Raw genomic sequence first — 19514 nt, 5'->3', positions numbered from 1 at the left:
GTATGTAATCTGTATTATCTCCAGAGATGTATGTAATCTGTATTATCCCCAGAGCTGTATGTAATCTGTATCATCCCCAGAGCTGTATGTAATCTGTATTATCCCCAGAGCTGTATGTAATCTGTATTATCTCCAGAGCTGTATGTAATCTGTATTATCTCCAGAGCTGTATGTAATCTGTATTATCCCCAGATCTGTATGTAATCTGTATTATCTCCAGAGATGTATGTAATCTGTATTATCCCCAGAGCTGTATGTAATCTGTATTATCTCCAGAGATGTATGTAATCTGTATTATCCCCAGAGCTGTATGTAATCTGTATCATCCCCAGAGCTGTATGTAATCTGTATTATCCCCAGAGCTGTATGTAATCTGTATTATCTCCAGAGCTGTATATAATCTGTATTATCCCCAGAGCTGTATGTAATCTTTATTATCCCCAGAGCTGTATGTAATCTGTATTATCCCCAGAGTTGTATGTAATCTGTGTTATCCCCAGAGCTGTATGTAATCTGTATTATCCCCAGAGCTGTATGTAATCTGTATTATCCCCAGAGCTGTATGTAATCTGTATTATCTCCAGAGCTGTATGTAATCTGTATTATCCCCAGAGCTGTATGTAATCTGTATTATCCCCAGAGTTGTATGTAATCTGTGTTATCCCCAGAGCTGTATGTAATCTGTATTATCCCCAGAGCTGTATGTAATCTGTATTATCCCCAGAGATGTATGTAATCTGTATTATCCCCAGAGCTGTATGTAATCTGTATTATCCCCAGAGCTGTGTGTAATCTGTATTATCTCCACAGCTGTATGTAATCTGTGTTATCTCCAGAGCTGTATGTAATCTGTGTTATCCCCAGAGATGTATGTAATCTCTAAATTTGACAATCTTTCTTCAATCTTTGTCTTTAGAGACTAGACTAGGAAAAATATGACTGTATGGCAAATATGTTGGTCCTTTTGCCGGGACAGGTGGCATACACACCAATCTGCCTTCCTCTACAGTTTGGTGAAGTGTTTATTTTGTTCCTAGGTGGCGCTCTTCCTGTTTCAGATATAATATTATCATGAATATGATTTGACGTTAGGATATTCCTTTGCAGCGTTGCTGACTATGTTGGCTTTAGTTATTGTTACCATGGCTTTTCCTGGCATCTATGCCCCTTAGGACACCCCATTCTACTGATAAGAGGGTATCAACCAGAAGTGAATGGAGGTGACTGACTCAGCTGATATCTTTGTCAGACTTTGATGCAGGGTTTTGCTGGCTGCAGAGAAGAGTGCACTCCATTGTGAGTGTTCCTCAGCTCCCCTCTGGAATTACATGGAATTCGAGGTGGGGGCTGGGAGAGTTTGGTAAGGAGGAGGAGGAGGAGGTGAGATTGGGAGAGAGGGGAGGGCAGAGGATTCTGTGTGATGAGTTTTCCCTTAAATACTCAAGTTCAGTAGAGGACTGAGCCCCAACCATGTATGTGACCCCTATTGTCCTGTCCGTGCTCTGCACTGCTGTCTGCCTATGGGAAGTATCTGCTGCCCCCCACAATGTCACCGCCACCCTGGTCTTCAAAGTCAGCAACAAGACACAGAGCAGGATCCCCACCAGAACTCCAGGAGCCAATGGGACCGCACAGCCCACTGTGTATGTCAGTGAGGACCTGGAGGAACCAGTCCCTAAGGACCGAAGGCTGAGGCTGTCTGAGGAAAATCCTGCAGACAAGAAAGGTAGCATCCATGGGCTTGTCTTGAATCCGCATGACCTACTGCACCCGCCTGCCTGCGCTTCTCTTCTGTAATAACTAAAGTCACGACTGAGATATGGTGTAAAGAGTCTGTAGGATCTCCAGAGATTGTATATGTACAGTGACCTCAGGTAGAGTTCTTATATGTACAGTGACCTCAGGTAGACTTCTTATATGTAGAGTGACCTCAGGTAGACTTCTTATATGTACAGTGACCTCAGGTAGACTTCTTATATGTACAGTGACCTCAGGTAGAGTTCTTATATGTACAGTGACCTCAGGTAGACTTCTTATATGTACAGTGACCTCAGGTAGAGTTCTTATATGTACAGTGACCTCAGGTAGACTTCTTATATGTACAGTGACCTCAGGTAGACTTCTTATATGTACAGTGACCTCAGGTAGACTTCTTATATGTACACTGACCTCAGGTAGACTTCTTATATGTACAGTAACCTCAGGTAGACTTCTTATATGTAGAGTAACCTCAGGTAGACTTCTTATATGTAGAGTAACCTCAGGTAGACTTCTTATATGTAGAGTAACCTCAGGTAGACTTCTTATATGTACAGTAACCTCAGGTAGACTTCTTATATGTACAGTAACCTCAGGTAGACTTCTTATATGTACAGTGACCTCAGGTAGACTTCTTATATGTACAGTGACCTCAGGTAGACTTCTTATATGTACAGTGACCTCAGGTAGACTTCTTATATGTACAGTGACCTCAGGTAGACTTCTTATATGTACAGTGACCTCAGGTAGACTTCTTATATGTAGAGTGACCTCAGGTAGACTTCTTATATGTAGAGTGACCTCAGGTAGACTTCTTATATGTAGAGTGACCTCAGGTAGACTTCTTATATGTACAGTGACCTCAGGTAGACTTCTTATATGTACAGTGACCTCAGGTAGACTTCTTATATGTACAGTGACCTCAGGTAGACTTCTTATATGTACAGTGACCTCAGGTAGACTTGTTATATGTACAGTGACCTCAGGTAGACTTGTTATATGTACAGTGACCTCAGGTAGACTTGTTATATGTACAGTGACCTCAGGTAGACTTCTTATATGTACAGTGACCTCAGGTAGGCTTCTTATATGTAGAGTGACCTCAGGTAGGCTTCTTATATGTAGAGTGACCTCAGGTAGGCTTCTTATATGTAGAGTGACCTCAGGTAGGCTTCTTATATGTAGAGTGACCTCAGGTAGGCTTCTTATATGTAGAGTGACCTCAGGTAGGCTTCTTATATGTACAGTGACCTCAGGTAGACTTCTTATATGTACAGTGACCTCAGGTAGACATCTTATATGTACAGTGACCTCAGGTAGAATTCTTATATGTAGAGTAACCTCAGGTAGAATTCTTATATGTAGAGTAACCTCCGGTAGACTTCTTATTTGTAGAGTAACCTCAGGTAGACATCTTATATGTACAGTAACCTCAGGTAGACTATGTGCAGGTAGACTTTATATGGGGCCCTTTGTGCCTGTAGACTTTATAGAGACACTATGTGCAGGTAGACTTTATATAGAGGCACTATGTGCCTGTAGACTTTATAGAGACACTATGTGCAGGTAGACTTTATATAGAGGCACTATGTGCCTGTAGACTTTATATAGAGACACTATGTGCAGGTAGACTTTATATAGAGGCACTATGTGCCTGTAGACTTTATAGAGACACTATGTGCAGGTAGACTTTATATAGAGGCACTATGTGCCTGTAGACTTTATATAGAGGCACTATGTGCCTGTAGACTTTATAGAGACACTATGTGCAGGTAGACTTTATATAGAGGCACTATGTGCCTGTAGACTTTATAGAGACACTATGTGCCTGTAGACTTTATAGAGACACTATGTGCAGGTAGACTTTATATAGAGGCACTATGTGCCTGTAGACTTTATAGAGACACTATGTGCAGGTAGACTTTATATAGAGGCACTATGTGCCTGTAGACTTTATATAGACACTATGTGCAGGTAGACTTTATATAGAGGCACTATGTGCCTGTAGACTTTATATAGAGGCACTATGTGCCTGTAGACTTTATATAGAGACACTATGTGCAGGTAGACTTTATATAGAGGCACTATGTGCAGGTAGACTTTATATAGAGGCACTATGTGCCTGTAGACTTTATAGAGACACTATGTGCAGGTAGACTTTATATAGAGGCACTATGTGCCTGTAGACTTTATATAGACACTATGTGCAGGTAGACTTCTTGAAGCAGTAGTGTGCCGCCTGTATAGACCATCAGTGCCATTATTAATGAAGGGTGTACTCTTTGTAGTTTCCAGAGGTCTCAGTAAATTGTAAGGAGATAAAGATGCAGCAGAATTCTATGTTTTACCAAGTCTGATGACTTTTCTATAGACCCCGGTTTCGGAGGACATTTGCTTATAGTGTACGGTTCACGGGAGAAGGAGGATGACTCTTTTCTGACCCATGAACTGTCATCCTGTTTGGAGAAGATGCCGGAGGAGGAAGATAATGATTCTTCCCTATGGGAGACATCTCTTATTTATCAGTCTTTTCACAGCTGGAGACTTTATAATCTCAGAGATCAGTACTTTATATCCAGACTGTGAGAGTACACAGTATACATTCTCCATGTGCTAACATAGGATGCGGACACAATGACTACAATTTATCCTGATTCTTTCTTATCACCACATTAGAACAATGATCCCAATGCCTATCACCACCACCATCACTATCACCATAACCTTCATTACTATAATCATAACCTCTATCTTCACCACCATCGATCCACCACCATCACTACCACTATCACACAAATACCACAACCTCATCACCACCTTCACCACCATCACTATCACCATAACCTTCATCACTATAATCATAACCTCTATCTTCACCACCATCGAACCACCACCATCACTACCACTATCACACAAATACCACAACATCATCACCACCTTCACCACCATCACTATCACCATAACCTTCATTACTATAATCATAACCTCTATCTTCACCACCATCGATCCACCACCATCACTACCACTATCACACAAATACCACAACATCATCACCACCTTCACCACCATCACATTCGCATAACCCTCATCACCATAATCATCATAACCACTACATCACCCCCATCATACAGATTTCACCATTATCAATAACACCATAATCACCTTCACTACCAATATCACCAGCATCATCTCCATTACTTCCATTACCACCACCATCACAAACCGTAGTGCCACCAACATCGCAACCACTATCACACCATCATTACCAACATCTTCCCCACCATTAACTCATAAATAACCACCACCATCACTATTATGCCACTAACACACCATAATTATTACCTTTATCACTAATCCCACCATCACTACCACCACTTTAACTACTTACAGCTTCACCACCGCCTTTACCACCACCATGACCATCACGACTATCATCAGAACCAATATGATATTAACCACCATCACTATCATACTGTATCACAACCACCTTTACCACCACTATCACCCCATTATATTGTATTACAACTATGACCCCCACTTTTACCATCACCACCATTGTAACTAGTGATGAGCGGCATAGGCCATATTCAAATTTGCGATATTTTGTGAATATATGGAAGAATATTTGTCCTTTATTCGCGAAATTCTAATATTCAATATTTTTTGCGGTTATTTTCGCATGTGCATATGCGTGTGCGCGCATGCGGATAACTATCTACCTGTCTATCTATATTATCTATCCATCCATCTATCCATCTATCTCCTAATATTCTTTAGTGACGATATTTGCGAATATGAGAATATTGGCGAATATTCACATATTCTCATATTTGCGAAAATTCGCTCTCCAGTCTATTACAGTAAATAGTATAGGAGTCTTCTTTAGACGTAAAAAAAAAAAAGTTACGAATATTCTCAATTGCCAATATATAGTGCTAGATTCGCAAATATGCAAAATTCGCAAGAAATATTCAAATTGCGAATATTCACGCTCAACGCTAACTGTAACCACCAAAATAACCACCACTATCTTATTACCACCACCATCAACAACCCTAACATCAACCATGACCATCACTTTTACCCACCACGATCACTTACATACCACCCCCTTTTCCACCTCTTATGACAATCACAGCTCCATCACAGGTAAATAGAGGTCCTGGAAATTGAAAATTGTGGGTTGGGTTTCGATATTTTATGACTGATACAAATTTAGGCGAGATGTCACATTTTTTCGGGTTAGCTAGTTATAGAAAGAAGGACCTTACAAGGACCATTAGTCTTCACTGAGATGTAGTAGTCAGTACAGAAGAACAAGGATGTAACTATAAAGCGTGCAATGCTTCACACGTGTAGAGGTCACTATGGCATGCGGGCAGTTTTCACATTTCCTCACCTGATGATATCACCTTTTCGCTTGCCTTTTTGCTCACTGGTTCCTCCATAACTTCCATCTTACGATGCAGAGATCTATGGCCTGCCGAGGTGCCGATCACCCTTATCGAGTACATAGATGGTATATGTGCCAGGAGAGCCACCACGCTTGGGGTTTGCATGTCACTGGATGCCTTCTCATCGTGCTCAGCTGGTACTGTCCTCACCTGGCCGCCGCTGCTTGGGTCATTTCACCTGGTGCCTGTGTAAGATGTCTATGTGAGTGTGTATGGGTGCCCGTGAGTGTCATCTTCATCCAGTTGGCGCATTTCTCATCTTTAGGTTCAAGGTTTGACCGTTCATGTCTGTTTGAAAGAAGATTGGTGACAACCCTCCGATTTCCAAAAATATGACACAAACCTACTTTGGAAAACTAAAAAAAAAAAGTCCCCACCCACACACACACACACACATTATTCTGTATGTAATTCATAGCTTGTTAAAGGGGTACTCACGCTCCGCCCCCTCAATGCAAGTCTATGGGAGGGGGCGTGACAGCCGTCACGCCCCCTCCCATAGACTTGCATTGAGGGGACGGGGTGCAACGTCATGAGGGGCAGGGCTATGAAGTCACAAGCTCCCAGCGTCGGCTCCAACGTTTGGAACAGTTTGTTCCAAACGCTGAGCAGCGGCGTACCCCTTTAATGTTGTCCGATCAATTTCTCCCACAACATTTGCCTTCGGAGGGAGAGTCCAGGGACCGTCACATGAGGCCGGCTTCACATCAGCGTCGAGCTCTACTCAGTGGCAAACAATGGATCTGAACAGTCGGCTGCACAACGGACACCAATGGGTCCCGGCGGTCCCATTGGCTTTCAATGGTGTTCGTCATGTTTCTGACTTGTGTCCGATGTTCTGCAGAAGTTAAGCGGGGAAAATAATTGTTCCTTGCAGTATTCCCCCCCCCCCCCCCCTTAACTGGCGTCATTTGAATGGACTCGCAGCTCTGTAAGCCTGGTCTTAGATAGTCTCCTAACAAAATTGCTAAAATTGACCGACACTTATCTTATTTTCATCGGCAGCTAAAGGTATAGTCATACAATGGGGTAAAATGTGATTTCCGAGACTGAGGGCCCTATTAGATTAGCATATGAATCTCAGAGCATATTGCTGTGCTCGGGCATCATGCAGAAGGGCCACACCATCCATAAGGGCCACACCAGAAGTACGTCTGCCATACTTCCCCAGTTACAGAGGTGGATGTGTAGCTGATGCCCAGTGATTTTTTTTAACTGGTAAATATGACCCGATCAGACACAGAACGAGCACGTTCATTGGGTGATCACTGGCCCTAGTGCACAGGACAATAAATAGGGGATAAAGAGTATGAACAGCCAGAAGTGAAGACCACCAAGATTGTAGCAGGTTGATCAACAGCATTTACATGGTTATAAGAGTAATATAATAAGCACTGGGAAATGATGGTCCCATAATACTATATCTGTGAGGGATGGTCTGAAGATTAAGGAGACATATGGAGGTCACAGAGGGGTAGGGTAAGAAGGGCAGATGTGTGCGCAGTTCATATAGACATAGCCACTTCCACTGCAGCTGCTTCATGTTTATACAAACCCATAGCCGGCCCCATCATCACGGAGCGTGGAAGACCAGGCACAGGAACAATGAGGTTCTCTACCTTCCTGGTAGGATTGGGATTCCCTTTTAAAGGGCCAGTCCTTTCATTTGGAAATATTGCTTCCTTCTATAAGAAGGAGTTTTTTTTACTAGACTTTTGTGCCCGTGTTTTACTGATTTCCCAACATCCAGCGACTATTAAAAAAGTCTTCTGTAGAATGTTTTTTTTACTCCCAAGCCGTATAGATATTAAAGAAATATGTTCCCATTTATTAGGGATGTGAACTGAGCCTTATAGAGACCTCTCCTATATAAAGGTTATTTAGTGGAGCAGTGTTATTACTGGTTTACGTCATGTGTTTGGAGGATGGGATGTACTGTATATGGGATGGGATGAATGTTGTATGGGTTGTACGTAGGATAGGATGGATGATGGATAGGATTCATGTTGAATAGGATGTATGTTGGATGGTCTGTCTATTGGATGGGTTTCATGAAGGATAGAATGTAATTTGGATGGGATGGATGTTGGAAGGTATGTATGTTGGATAGGATAAATATTAATTGGGATGGATGTTGGATAAGATGTAAGTCGGATTGGATGGATGTTCAATGACATGAATGTTGGATAAGTTGCATAATAGATAAAATGTAAGTTGTATTGGATGTAAAGTGTGTAGGATGGATGATGGATGGCATCTACAGTAGGTTGGATAGGATGGATGTTGAATGTAATGTATGTTCAATGGGATATATGCTGGGTGGGATGTTTTTTGTATAGGACGGATGTTGAATGAGATGTATGTTAATGGGATGGATTGTATATTGGATGGGTGGCATAATGGATATAATGGATGTTGGATGAAATGGATGTTGGATATAATGGATGTTGGATGTGCCGGATGTTACTAGGGATGGATGCTGGATAGAATCTTAAATAGGATATATATTGAATGGTTTATATATATATATTGGATGGCTTTCATGATAGATATGATGTAAGTTGGATAAGCTGTACAATGAATAGTATGGATGTTGCATGGCATGTATGCTTGATAGGTTGTATGTTTGATGAGACCATAGGGAAAAATCCAGCTCTCCCAGGTAAGGTGTAGGATAAAACATCACATTTATTAGGTATGCATTAAAAGGACAAAATCAACATAACATGAAGAAAAAAAAGAAAAAAACGTTGACACGTTTCAAGTACAAAACATAGCCCTTTATATATGATGATGTGTACAGGGCAATTGCTTGTTTATATATATATATATATATATATATATATATATATATATATATATATATATTTATATATATATATATATATATATACGGGCACTTGTCCTGTACACATCATCATGATTAAGGGCTATGTTTTTAGCTTGAAATGCGTCAACGTTTTTGTTCTTTTTTTCTTCACGTTATGTTGATTTTGTCCTTTTAATGCATACCTAATAAATGTGATGTTTTATCCTACACCTTACCTGGAAGGGCTGGATTTTACCCTATGGTCTCTTCAAGTTTGTATTCACGGGATACGGCCTGCATCAAGTTCCGTGCTCCCCTCTACATATCCAACATGGGTCCTATATACAAGTGTTACTTCTGCATGTGTTGCAACTTTTTTTGTATTTTTTGCTGCTGTATGTTTGATGGTTGGGATTTTGAATGGGATAGATATGTTGATTAACATGTATGTTGGATAGGTTGCATGATGAATAGGATGTAAATTGGACAGGAAGTGAAGTGTATAGGATTTATGTTGGAAGGGATGGATGCTGGTTGAGATAGATGTTGGATGGGATGGATGTTGTATAGAACTGATGTTGAATGGGATGGATGCTCAATGGAATGGATGTTGGATGGGATGTTTGTTTAATAGGATGGATGTTGAATAGTATGTGTATGTTGGATGGTTTGCATGATAAATAAGATGAAAGTTGGGCAGGAAGTAAATTGTGTAGAATGTATGTCGGATGAGATGTATGCTGGTTGGATAGATGTTAGATGGAATGGATGGTGGACAAGATAAATGTTAGCTGGTCTGTATATTGGAAGGGATGGACAACGGCTCAAATATGTGTTGGACAGGATATAAATTGTATGGGATGTATGTTGAATGGGATGGATGGTGGATAGTATGAATATTAGCTGGTATGTATGTAAGAAGGGATGGAGATCGGCTCGAATTTATATTGGATAGGATAAATGTTGGCTTGTATGCATGTTAGATGGGTAGTATGTTGGCTTGTATGTATTTTGGTGTACGACCTATTTCTGTATCCAGGCACCAGACAAAGTCACCCCATGTCCTATTTTGCATTTTCTAGCAAAGCTGGCGAAAAAAAAGGTTAAAATAGTCAAAACGGTGAAAGTCGTGAAGAAGGTGAAGGAGGAAAAGACCAGTACGGCAGCAGGAGGAAATCTGGAAGAACGTATGTACTGAACGTCTGATAGATCAATGGGGGATGTCAGGAACAATTGTGGATAAGAATTTCACCAATAATCCCTCCCCCAGGAGTCCAAGTAAAAGGGGTCTTTTTTATTAAAAATACAAAAACACTGCATGTACTCTATATATATATATATATATATATATATTTATATATATATATATATATATATATATATATATATATATATATATAGATAGATCACTGTCCTATTATTCTTCGTTTAATTCTTCTATATCTAGAGGTGTAGATCATTGTCCTATCATTCTTCTATATCTAGAGGTGTAGAACATTGTCATATCATTCTTCTATATCTAGAGGTGTAGAACATTGTCCTATCATTCTTCTATATCTAGAGGTGTAGAACATTGTCCTATCATTCTTCTATATCTAGAGGTGTAGAACATTGTCCTATCATTCTTCTATATCTAGAGGTGTAGAACATTGTCCTATCATTCTTCTATATCTAGAGGTGTAGAACATTGTCCTATCATTCTTCTATATCTAGAGGTGTAGAACATTGTCCTATAATTCTTCTATATCTAGAGGTGTAGATCATTGTCCAATCATTCTTCTATATCTAGAGGTGTAGAACATTGTCCTATCATTCTTTTATATCTAGAGGTGTAGATCATTGTCCAATCATTCTTCTATATCTAGAGGTGTAGATCATTGTCCAATCATTCTTCTATATCTAGAGGTGTAGATCATTGTCCAATCATTCTTCTATATCTAGAGGTGTAGATCATTGTCCTATCATTCTTCTATATCTAGAGGTTTAGATCATTGTCCAATCATTCTTCTATATCTAGAGGTGTAGATCATTGTCCAATCATTCTTCTATATCTAGAGGTGTAGATCATTGTCCAATCATTCTTCTATATCTAGAGGTGTAGATCATTGTCCTATCATTCTTCTATATCTAGAGGTTTAGAACATTGTCCTATCCAAACCATAACTTCTGTGTTGAGTATTTTCCCTTTGAAGTGGAGGCGCATCTTGTGGATTTCCGTCCAGTCATGGTGCTGGCATCGGGGAGTTACTTCTAATCTGAAACATCTGAAAGACAAAGTAACAAACACAGTTATAAGGAAGTGTGGGCGGCATCAACTTTTATGTGGAGATGAGATACAAAGATTCATTGTTTGTTATGATAATGTGAGTTATGTAACAACTAGAATAAAGGGTTGAGGGACACATATTGGCAGCGCATGTCCAGTGACTACAGGATGACAGTATGGATATCCGGCAGATCTAATAACCATTACCATCTTATGTTACTGAAGACAGCTGCTACACACTTCACCTGGCTATTACTTACCATCATAGCGGGTCTTAGGACCGATACCGGGAAGGATGTAAACTTTTGACATGTCTGCTCTAAGCCCAGCATACATGCATACGGAGGACTCAGAAGGAACAGCTGTTGGCTGAGCCTGGTATACATGTATATGGAGGAGTCAGGAGGAACAGCTGCTTGTTGAGCCCAGTATACATGTATATGGAGAAGTCAGGAGGAACAGCTGTTGACTGAGCCCAGTATACATGTATATGGAGGAGTCAGGAGAAACAGCTGTTGGCTGAGCCCAGTGTATATGTATATGGAGCAGTCAGGAGGAACAGCTGTTGGCTGAGCCCAGTGTACATGTATGTGGAGGAGACGGGAGGAACAGCTGTTTGCTGAGCCCAGTATACATGCATATTAAGGAGTCAGGAGGAACAGCTGTTTGCTGAGCCCAGTATACATGCATATGGAGGAGTCAGGAGGAACAGCTGTTTGCTGAGCCCAGTATACAGGCATATGGAGGAGTCAGGAGGAACAGCTGTTGGCTGAGCCCAGTATACATGTATTCGGAGTAGTCGGGAGGAACAATTGTTGACTGAGCATAGTTTACATGTATATGGAGGAGTCAAGAAGAACAACTGTTTCCTGAGCCCAGTATACATGAATACAGAGGAGTAGGGAGGAACAGCTATTGGCTGAGCCCAGTGTACATGTATATGGAGGAGTCAGGAGGAACAGCTGTTGGCTGAGCTCAATATACATGTATATCGAAAAGTCAAGGAGAACAACTGTTTGCTCAGCCCAGTAGACATGTATATGGAGGAGTCAGGAGGGACAGCTGTTGGCTGACCCCAGTGTATGTGTATATAGAGGAGTCAGGAGAAACAGCTGTTTGCCAAGCTCAGCATGCATGTATATGGAGGAGTCAGGAGGAACAGCTGTTGGCTGAGCTCAGTATACATGTATATGGAGAAGTCAAGGAGAACAACTGTTTGCTCAGCCCAGTAGATATGTATATGGAGGAGTCAGGAGGGACAGCTGTTGGCTGACCCCAGTGTATATGTATATAGAGGAGTCAGGAGAAACAGCTGTTTGCCAAGCTCAGCATGCATGTATATGGAGGAGTCAGGAGGAACAGCTGTTGGCTGAGCCCAGTATACAGGCATATGGAGGAGTCAGGAGGAACAGCTGTTGGCTGAGCCCAGTATACATGCATATGGAGGAGTCAGGAGGAACAGCTGTTGGCTGACCCCAGTGTATATGTATATGGAGGAGTCAGGAGGAACAGCTGTAATCTATATGAACACTTGTCAATAGCTATCATGCTCACCTTTATTCCCATGTGACCTATTAATACTGCTATACAGTAATGGCTATGGCAGAGACAGGTCATTGACCACTGCCACCAATGGAACAACAGGGGACTCGGCATAGGAGGTCCTCAGGTTATGGACTATGCCTTGATAATGGAGGTTATTCAGGATAAACCTAAAGACTAGAGGGGAATGTTGTAGGAGACATTGATCGACCACAAGAATGTTCTTATGAATCAGTACATGGTGTTCCCGGAATATGAGGCCGCAAATTATTAATGTCAGGATCTATAGTAGTAATTGTAACGTTCCTCCCCTAGTATAAAACAGTAATAGCTGCTATAATGTCACATGTACAGATCACATGATGCATAATTATCAGGATTCTTATATGTACTGTATATGAGCTGCTGGTGTACAGTGATGTGAAAAAGTATCTGCCCCCTTCCATATGTACTCTGCTATTGCATATTTGGGTTCTGATTTCATATTGGTATGAGAAGTCGACTTATTCAGCAACAAAGTGAAAAAGCATGTGCCCCCAATAATTCCCAAACTCTGCTGTGTATGTGCAATAGTCACCCCCCCCCCCCCCCCCATTGTATAATAGATTTAGTCTTCGTCCTCAGTTACTTCTTCTCAGGCACCTCAGGTTATTGTTATTAACCATCTGTGTAAATAAACCATTCCATAAAACCCACAAAGCACGAGCGAGCGCTGGTGAGAGGCGCGAGGGAGGGGGGCATTTACTTCTGAGACACATTTCAGGAGCTGAAGTCCCCAGTGTAAATATTATCCTTTTTTAATGATTTCTCCAGCAGGGACTTACAAGATGTTGCGCTCTTCCTTCTTCTGCAGCTGGTGGGTGGGTGACTTTTTGGAAGTTAACCCTTGCAGCGGCTTTATACGTAACCTCCCCGATGTTGTAGACGGTACAGAGAGCTTCTAAATGAGAGCCTGTCATCTCTATATATTCACACCTTCTAAACCACTTGTGGTCATGCTTTCCGGATAACTTTGATAGTAATGACCACGATGGCGCTCTTACTGGGACAGTGCTGGGCTTGTTGCCAAAAGGCTGCCAACTTGTAAAGTTAAGTAAGGGCGATACTTTTATAATCTACTTGTGGTCATACCCTCAAGAGAGTACTCAGCGTAATACAGTAGTAACGATACAACTATTGCTGGGACAGTGTCAGCCCCTTTAGAATTCCCTGAACTATCCCCAAAAGCCAATGAGCCAGTTTTGTGGTTAGAGGATACTGTTGATTATGTTTTGCTGAAAGGTTGCTCTCGGTGCCAACTTTGCTTTCATCATAATCCACGACAGTTTTAGTTTTACTAAATTCGTACTAGCAGAAGGCTTCTTCAGGGATCGGGCGATGACAATCCTTGCTGGTAGGAAATACAAGGATATCCATCTATGTGTGGCCCTATGGGTGTCAGGAATTCAATGACCTAGCAGAGCTTTCCGTGTAGACTTGTGTAGGTAGACGTTGGTAATGGTGTAGTTAGGTTTTATATAGTGAGACAGGAATGGCGGTCAGAGATCACTATATTTCTGCAAATTTCCTCCCTTACATGTATGAGACTCAAGGAAGTTCACGTCTCATCTAGGGAACGCTGGGTGAGATATGACCATAATCTCTGCCAGACCATAGCAGGTGAGTGACTTTTGGTAGAGACTGTTTCGGGCCTGGATGTGGGACTTTTGGTAGAGACTGTTTCGGGCCTGGATGTGGGACTTTTGGTAGAGTCTGTTTCAAGCCTGTATTTTTGTGGAATGATAGACATATTGGTAGTGGGGTCTTTCATCTCCTTCTTGGCCAGTCCAGGTTTTCAGTTTGTCCCAAATCAGCACAGGTGCTGAAAACAGCTGGTTACTTGGCTTACGAAAGGGTGTAACTGAGCAGGCGAGGAACTTGATCTACGATTTTTGTTGGAATCATGAGTTTTGCTGTCTCCAAGGCAGTGTTTGTCAGCCAACATGCTGCAAGCTGTTACAAAATTACAACTCCCAGCATGTCCAGAGAGCCAAAGGCTGTCCAGACTTGCTGGGAGTTGCAGTTTTGCTACAGCAGGCATCATGCTGGTTGGAAAACACTACCTTAGAGGCATTGAAACGCAGGATTACAAATCCAATCAGAGATCAAGTTTCTCACAACCTCAGTTACACCCTGTTTGCCCAGTAACTAGCTGTTTTCAGCACCTGTGCTGATTTGAGCAAAACTGGAACAACTGAAGGCACACTTATTGTGAAACACTGCTCAATTCACAAGTGAGTAACACACTGTCACTTGTACAGCTTAGTCAGCACTTTGCCAATTTGTATTTTTATGCTTGAATATATATATATATATATATATATATATATATATATTGGGGGTTGGAGTGTTCAGTGAATGTAATTTTGGTTGGCAGCGTCTTTCTTTATTTTAATTTTTTATGTTTTTAGCTTAGTTAAGGGGTCATGAGTTAGTCTGTCTATAGTTTATTATACAGTTATCTACAGTAACTGGGACATCCCTATGAGCTGCCTACTATACCAATGATAATAGCCACATGTGGTTTTAGTAAGCTGCAGGAGCCAACACTCATGTGATTGGTCATGTGACTGGCAGTTCCTATAAAGCTGTGGCTGCCTGTGTTCAGTACAAAGTGCTCATTAATAGCTGTATGCTAAAACATGGTGGGTGAGGGGCTCCCTAAAATTCCTCACATTGGCTTAAGGAGATCGTGCTGAGAAGCAGTGTCCACTCATGGTCAGGATTATGTCAGTTGGCCCCTTGGGAGGCATGGATACCCCAGTTTCTGGAGCAGGCTGTCGTCTTAGGCCAGGGCAGGCAGATGTCAGTAACTGGGAGGATGCGGAGAGATGTGTATTCTTAGGAAATTGTTCATGAAATGTGGCAAAGTCAGCAGATCCATCAATGAGGAGCAGATGTAAGACCAAAAGGCTTCTGTGTCATCCAGACACCGGGAAACTTCTGCTTATCTGACTATTAAACAGTCTTAGGAAGGAAAATGGATCTTATGTTATAACCTGCCACTAGGAAACCTCATCCAGAGACCACAGATGTTTTTTTAGTAACTCCTAAGACTGTAGGGTGGAAATCGATATGATTGCATGCTACATATGGTATATTGTTTGGCTTACGTATAGTATATACAGAATGGAGGTTGAATACAAAGTTTTCCTATGTGGAAATTCTGGGTAGTTTTTACAATATTGTTGCAATCAGCATGTAAAAAGCTGGAGGTCAATGGGCAGGGAGGTTCTTGGTCATGGTCTTGGAGTCTTTCCATCCTCCCAGCCTCGGCAAATGTTTTGCTGTCACAGAATTGGCCACATAGTAACTAGATAAGAAGACACTGGTTATTATAAGATTATCTTAGAGGAATGACTCACAGACCCTGGGGAACATATCGAAAATTCATGAAAACATCAGAAAGATTTCAGCTGAACTTTATATGCAAAATAAACAGGGCTCAGATGTGTAAAGACTCATTATTATGTCCACCTGTCTATACAGCACTGCCATATATGTGTCACGATTCGGCAGGCAGGAGGTGGATCCTCTGTGTCAGAGAGGGATTGGCGTGGACCGTGTCGGTGGACCGGTTCTAAGTTGCTACTGGTTTTCACCAGAGCCCGCCGCAAAGCGGGATGGTCTTGCAGCGGCGGTAGCAACCAGGTCGTATCCACCGGCAACGGCTCAACCTCTCTGACTGCTGAGATAGGCGCGGTACAAGGGAGTAGACAAGAGCAAGGTCGGACGTAGCAGAAGGTCAGGGCAGGCAGCAAGGATCGTAGTCAGGGGCAACGGCAGGAGGTCTGGAACACAGGCTAGGAACACACAAGGGAACGCTTTCACTGGCACAATGGCAACAAGATCCGGCGAGGGAGTGCAGGGGAAGTGAGGTATAAGTAGGGAGTGCACAGGTGGAAACTAATCAAGGTGATTGGGCCAGGCACCATCATTGGTGCACTGGCCCTTTAAATTGCAGAGACCAGGCACGCGCGCGCCCTAAGGAGCGGGGCCGCGCGCACAGGGACAACACAGACGGGGAACGGGTCAGGTACGGGGGCCGAGATGCGCATCGCGAGCGGGCGCGTCCCGCATCGCGAATCGCATCCCGGCTGGGAGCAATATCGCAGCGCACCCGGTCAGCAGGTCTGACCGGAGCGCTGCGAATTAAAGAACGCTGCGAGCGCTTCGGGGAGGAGCGGGGACCCGGAGCGCACGGCGTAACAATATGCAGTGTCCACACATAATAAACAGGGAAAACATACAAAGGCCAGAATAAAATCTACAGACCCAGTCAAGATGGCTGACCAGTTCTCAACTTCTCCAGTTTCTGTTGACCAAATGTTTCATTTTCCAGTCATATGTGTCAATTGCAACAGTGTCCTTGTCCCTATGGTACGGTGATTTATTGTCCCTGTTCCTGGTGTCCAGTAGTACAGGCAATCCCTCCCAGTACTCAAGTGATTTACTTGATCAGTCACTGGTATTTAATGGTTTAGTTGATCACTTCTTGGTGTCCAGTAGTTTTGTTTCTCAGTCCTGCAGATCCAGTGGTTTTGTTACTTAGTCCTTTGTATCCAGTAGTTTACAGTAGTTCCTCAGTTTCTCTTCTTCCATTAGATAGTTCCTTAGTTTTTAGGGTCAAGGGGTTTTCTTCCATTTTTTGGTATCTGGTAGTCTAGTCAGCCCCTTGTGTCCATTGCTTTAGCATCTCAGTTGTGGGTGTTGGGTGGTTTAGTTTCTCAGCCCCATATGTTCGGTGATGTATTTGCTCACTCCCTGGTATCCAGTAGTTTACTTTCTCTGTCCTTGGTATTCAGTGGTTTAGTTCCTCAGACCTTGGTATCCAATGGTTAAGTTCCTAGGTCCGTGGTATTAAGTGGTTTTGTTCTTCAGGTTTTGGTGTCTAGTAGTATAGTTTCCCAGTGTCATGTTCAGTAGTTTTGTTGCCAGTAAATTGTATCCAGTGGTTTAGTTCCCCTATTTTTGTTGCTCAGTGGTTTAGTTTCCCTGTTTTTGGTGCTCAGTGGTTTTAGTTCCACTGTTCTTGGTGGTCAGTGGTTTAGTTCCTCAGTCCCTGGTGGTCAGTGGTTTGGTTCCTCAGCCCCAAGTGGTCAGTGGTTTAGTTCCACTGTTCATGGGGGTCAGTGGTTTAGTTCCTCAGTCCCTGGTGGTCACTGGTTTGGTTTCTCAGTCCCAAGTGGTCAGTGGTTTAGTTCCTCTGTTCTTGGTGGTCAGTGGTTTATTTCTCCAGTTCCCAGTGCTCAGTGGTTTAGTTCCCCTGTTTTTGGTGCTCACTGGTTTTAGTTCCACTGTTCTTGGTGGTCAGTGGTTTGGTTCCTCAGTCCCAAGTGGTCAGTGGTTTAGTTCCTCTGTTCTTGATGGTCAGTGGTTTATTTCTCCAGTTCCCAGTGTTCAGTGGTTTAGTATCTCAGTCTCTGAAATCTAGAAATTCAGTTCCTCAGAATCAGTGGGTCCCAGCAATTGGACCCCTCTACAGTCTTTGGAAGGAAAAGCCCTTGAAGGTACACACTTTGTTTATACCAGGAAATTGAGGGTTCCATCACCAGTTGTAAAAAGAAATCTTTGGATAAAATACTTCACATCTCCCACAGGAAGAAAAGGACTGTGACTTGTTTGTGATGAGTAAATTCTTGCGATATCCACACTGCGCAAGAACACATGAAGGAATTATGGTTTTCCTTTTATTGTGTTCCATTATTGTGCTTAGTCACATTCTTACTCCGGACCCCCGGCATCTCATCTGCCATATCTGATACATTGTATAACCAACATGTGGAGCCCATCTGTCCCTGCTGAGCTCTGACGCGTAGATGACACTGAAATGTTTAGAAGTAAGGAAAGCCATAAATTAAACAATAACCCCAACTTTACACAGGTAAATTGGTCATTTCATACCATTATAACATTCTGAGACCACGACTTTATATGACTGACGTTGTGTTCATATTTTATTCTCTTTATTGGCAGATTGTCCCCCATTGGGATTGGAGTCTTTGAGGGTGTCCGACCACCAGCTGAGGGCTTCCAGTATAAAACGTTATGGGCTGGGTTCTCACCGAGGACGTCTAAACATACAGGTGGGTCACACAGCTGTTGGTGCCCATGGTAGCATGGTGACCATTGTGGTGGGTCTTCCGGAGACCAGAGTCTCTTTAAGTTCCGTTCCACCATTATTTAGGTGTCTATAGGGCCTAATAGTCTGTATGGACAGGAGATCTTCTGGTGGGGCAACCCCTTAAATACAAGTATTATCTAACCATAAATAAAATTCTTAATGTTAAAAGTCAACAGTCGGTTCTGACTAAAAAACATTTGTTCTACTGACCAAGTATTGCCCCCTGATCCTTCCTGATATATTCTAGGTTATTATATTTTCTGTGTGTTACATTGTGATAAGATTTCAGCTCCAGATTGTGGTCCCTTTAAGTCTCTTGGTCTTCGAGAAGCTCTTTCCATTCCTGGGGTTTTCTTTTGCTGGAATTATATTTATAAAAAGAAAACTAATCCAGTTTTAAGGAGAGGAAAGTTTGACCAAGTTTTTTTTTTTATTCTTTTTTTTATAGTCTTCTTATATGCCAAAACATAACAGAATCAATATGAATTTTAGTGAATTATGAATTTATGACGATGTCTAAGT

The 19514-nt window shown here is 42.1% G+C and overlaps 1 protein-coding gene across 3 annotated transcripts in view; it reads left to right on the top strand.

Annotated features, from left to right (window-relative positions):
• Positions 1-1439: 1439 nt before the first annotated feature.
• LOC130297577 (probable carboxypeptidase X1) overlaps positions 1440-19514 on the top strand; it is a 37386-nt gene continuing 19311 nt past the window's right edge. The window contains exons 1-3 of one of the 3 annotated variants that reach the window (XM_056550227.1): positions 1440-1726; positions 10104-10208; positions 18845-18954. In XM_056550227.1, coding sequence (XP_056406202.1) covers positions 1471-1726; positions 10104-10208; positions 18845-18954 — 471 coding nt within the window. In that variant the 5' untranslated portion in view covers positions 1440-1470. Of the gene's footprint in view, positions 1727-10103; positions 10209-15476; positions 15768-18844; positions 18955-19514 lie in introns of those variants that run through there. The other 2 variants (XM_056550306.1, XM_056550380.1) reach the window with 2 other exon arrangements.

This window comes from Hyla sarda, chromosome 1 (assembly GCF_029499605.1).
Source record: "Hyla sarda isolate aHylSar1 chromosome 1, aHylSar1.hap1, whole genome shotgun sequence".
Taxonomy (NCBI): Eukaryota; Metazoa; Chordata; class Amphibia; order Anura; family Hylidae; genus Hyla; species Hyla sarda.
The sequence above is the reverse complement of the archived record's forward strand: the minus strand, read 5'-3'. Positions and strand labels throughout refer to the sequence as shown.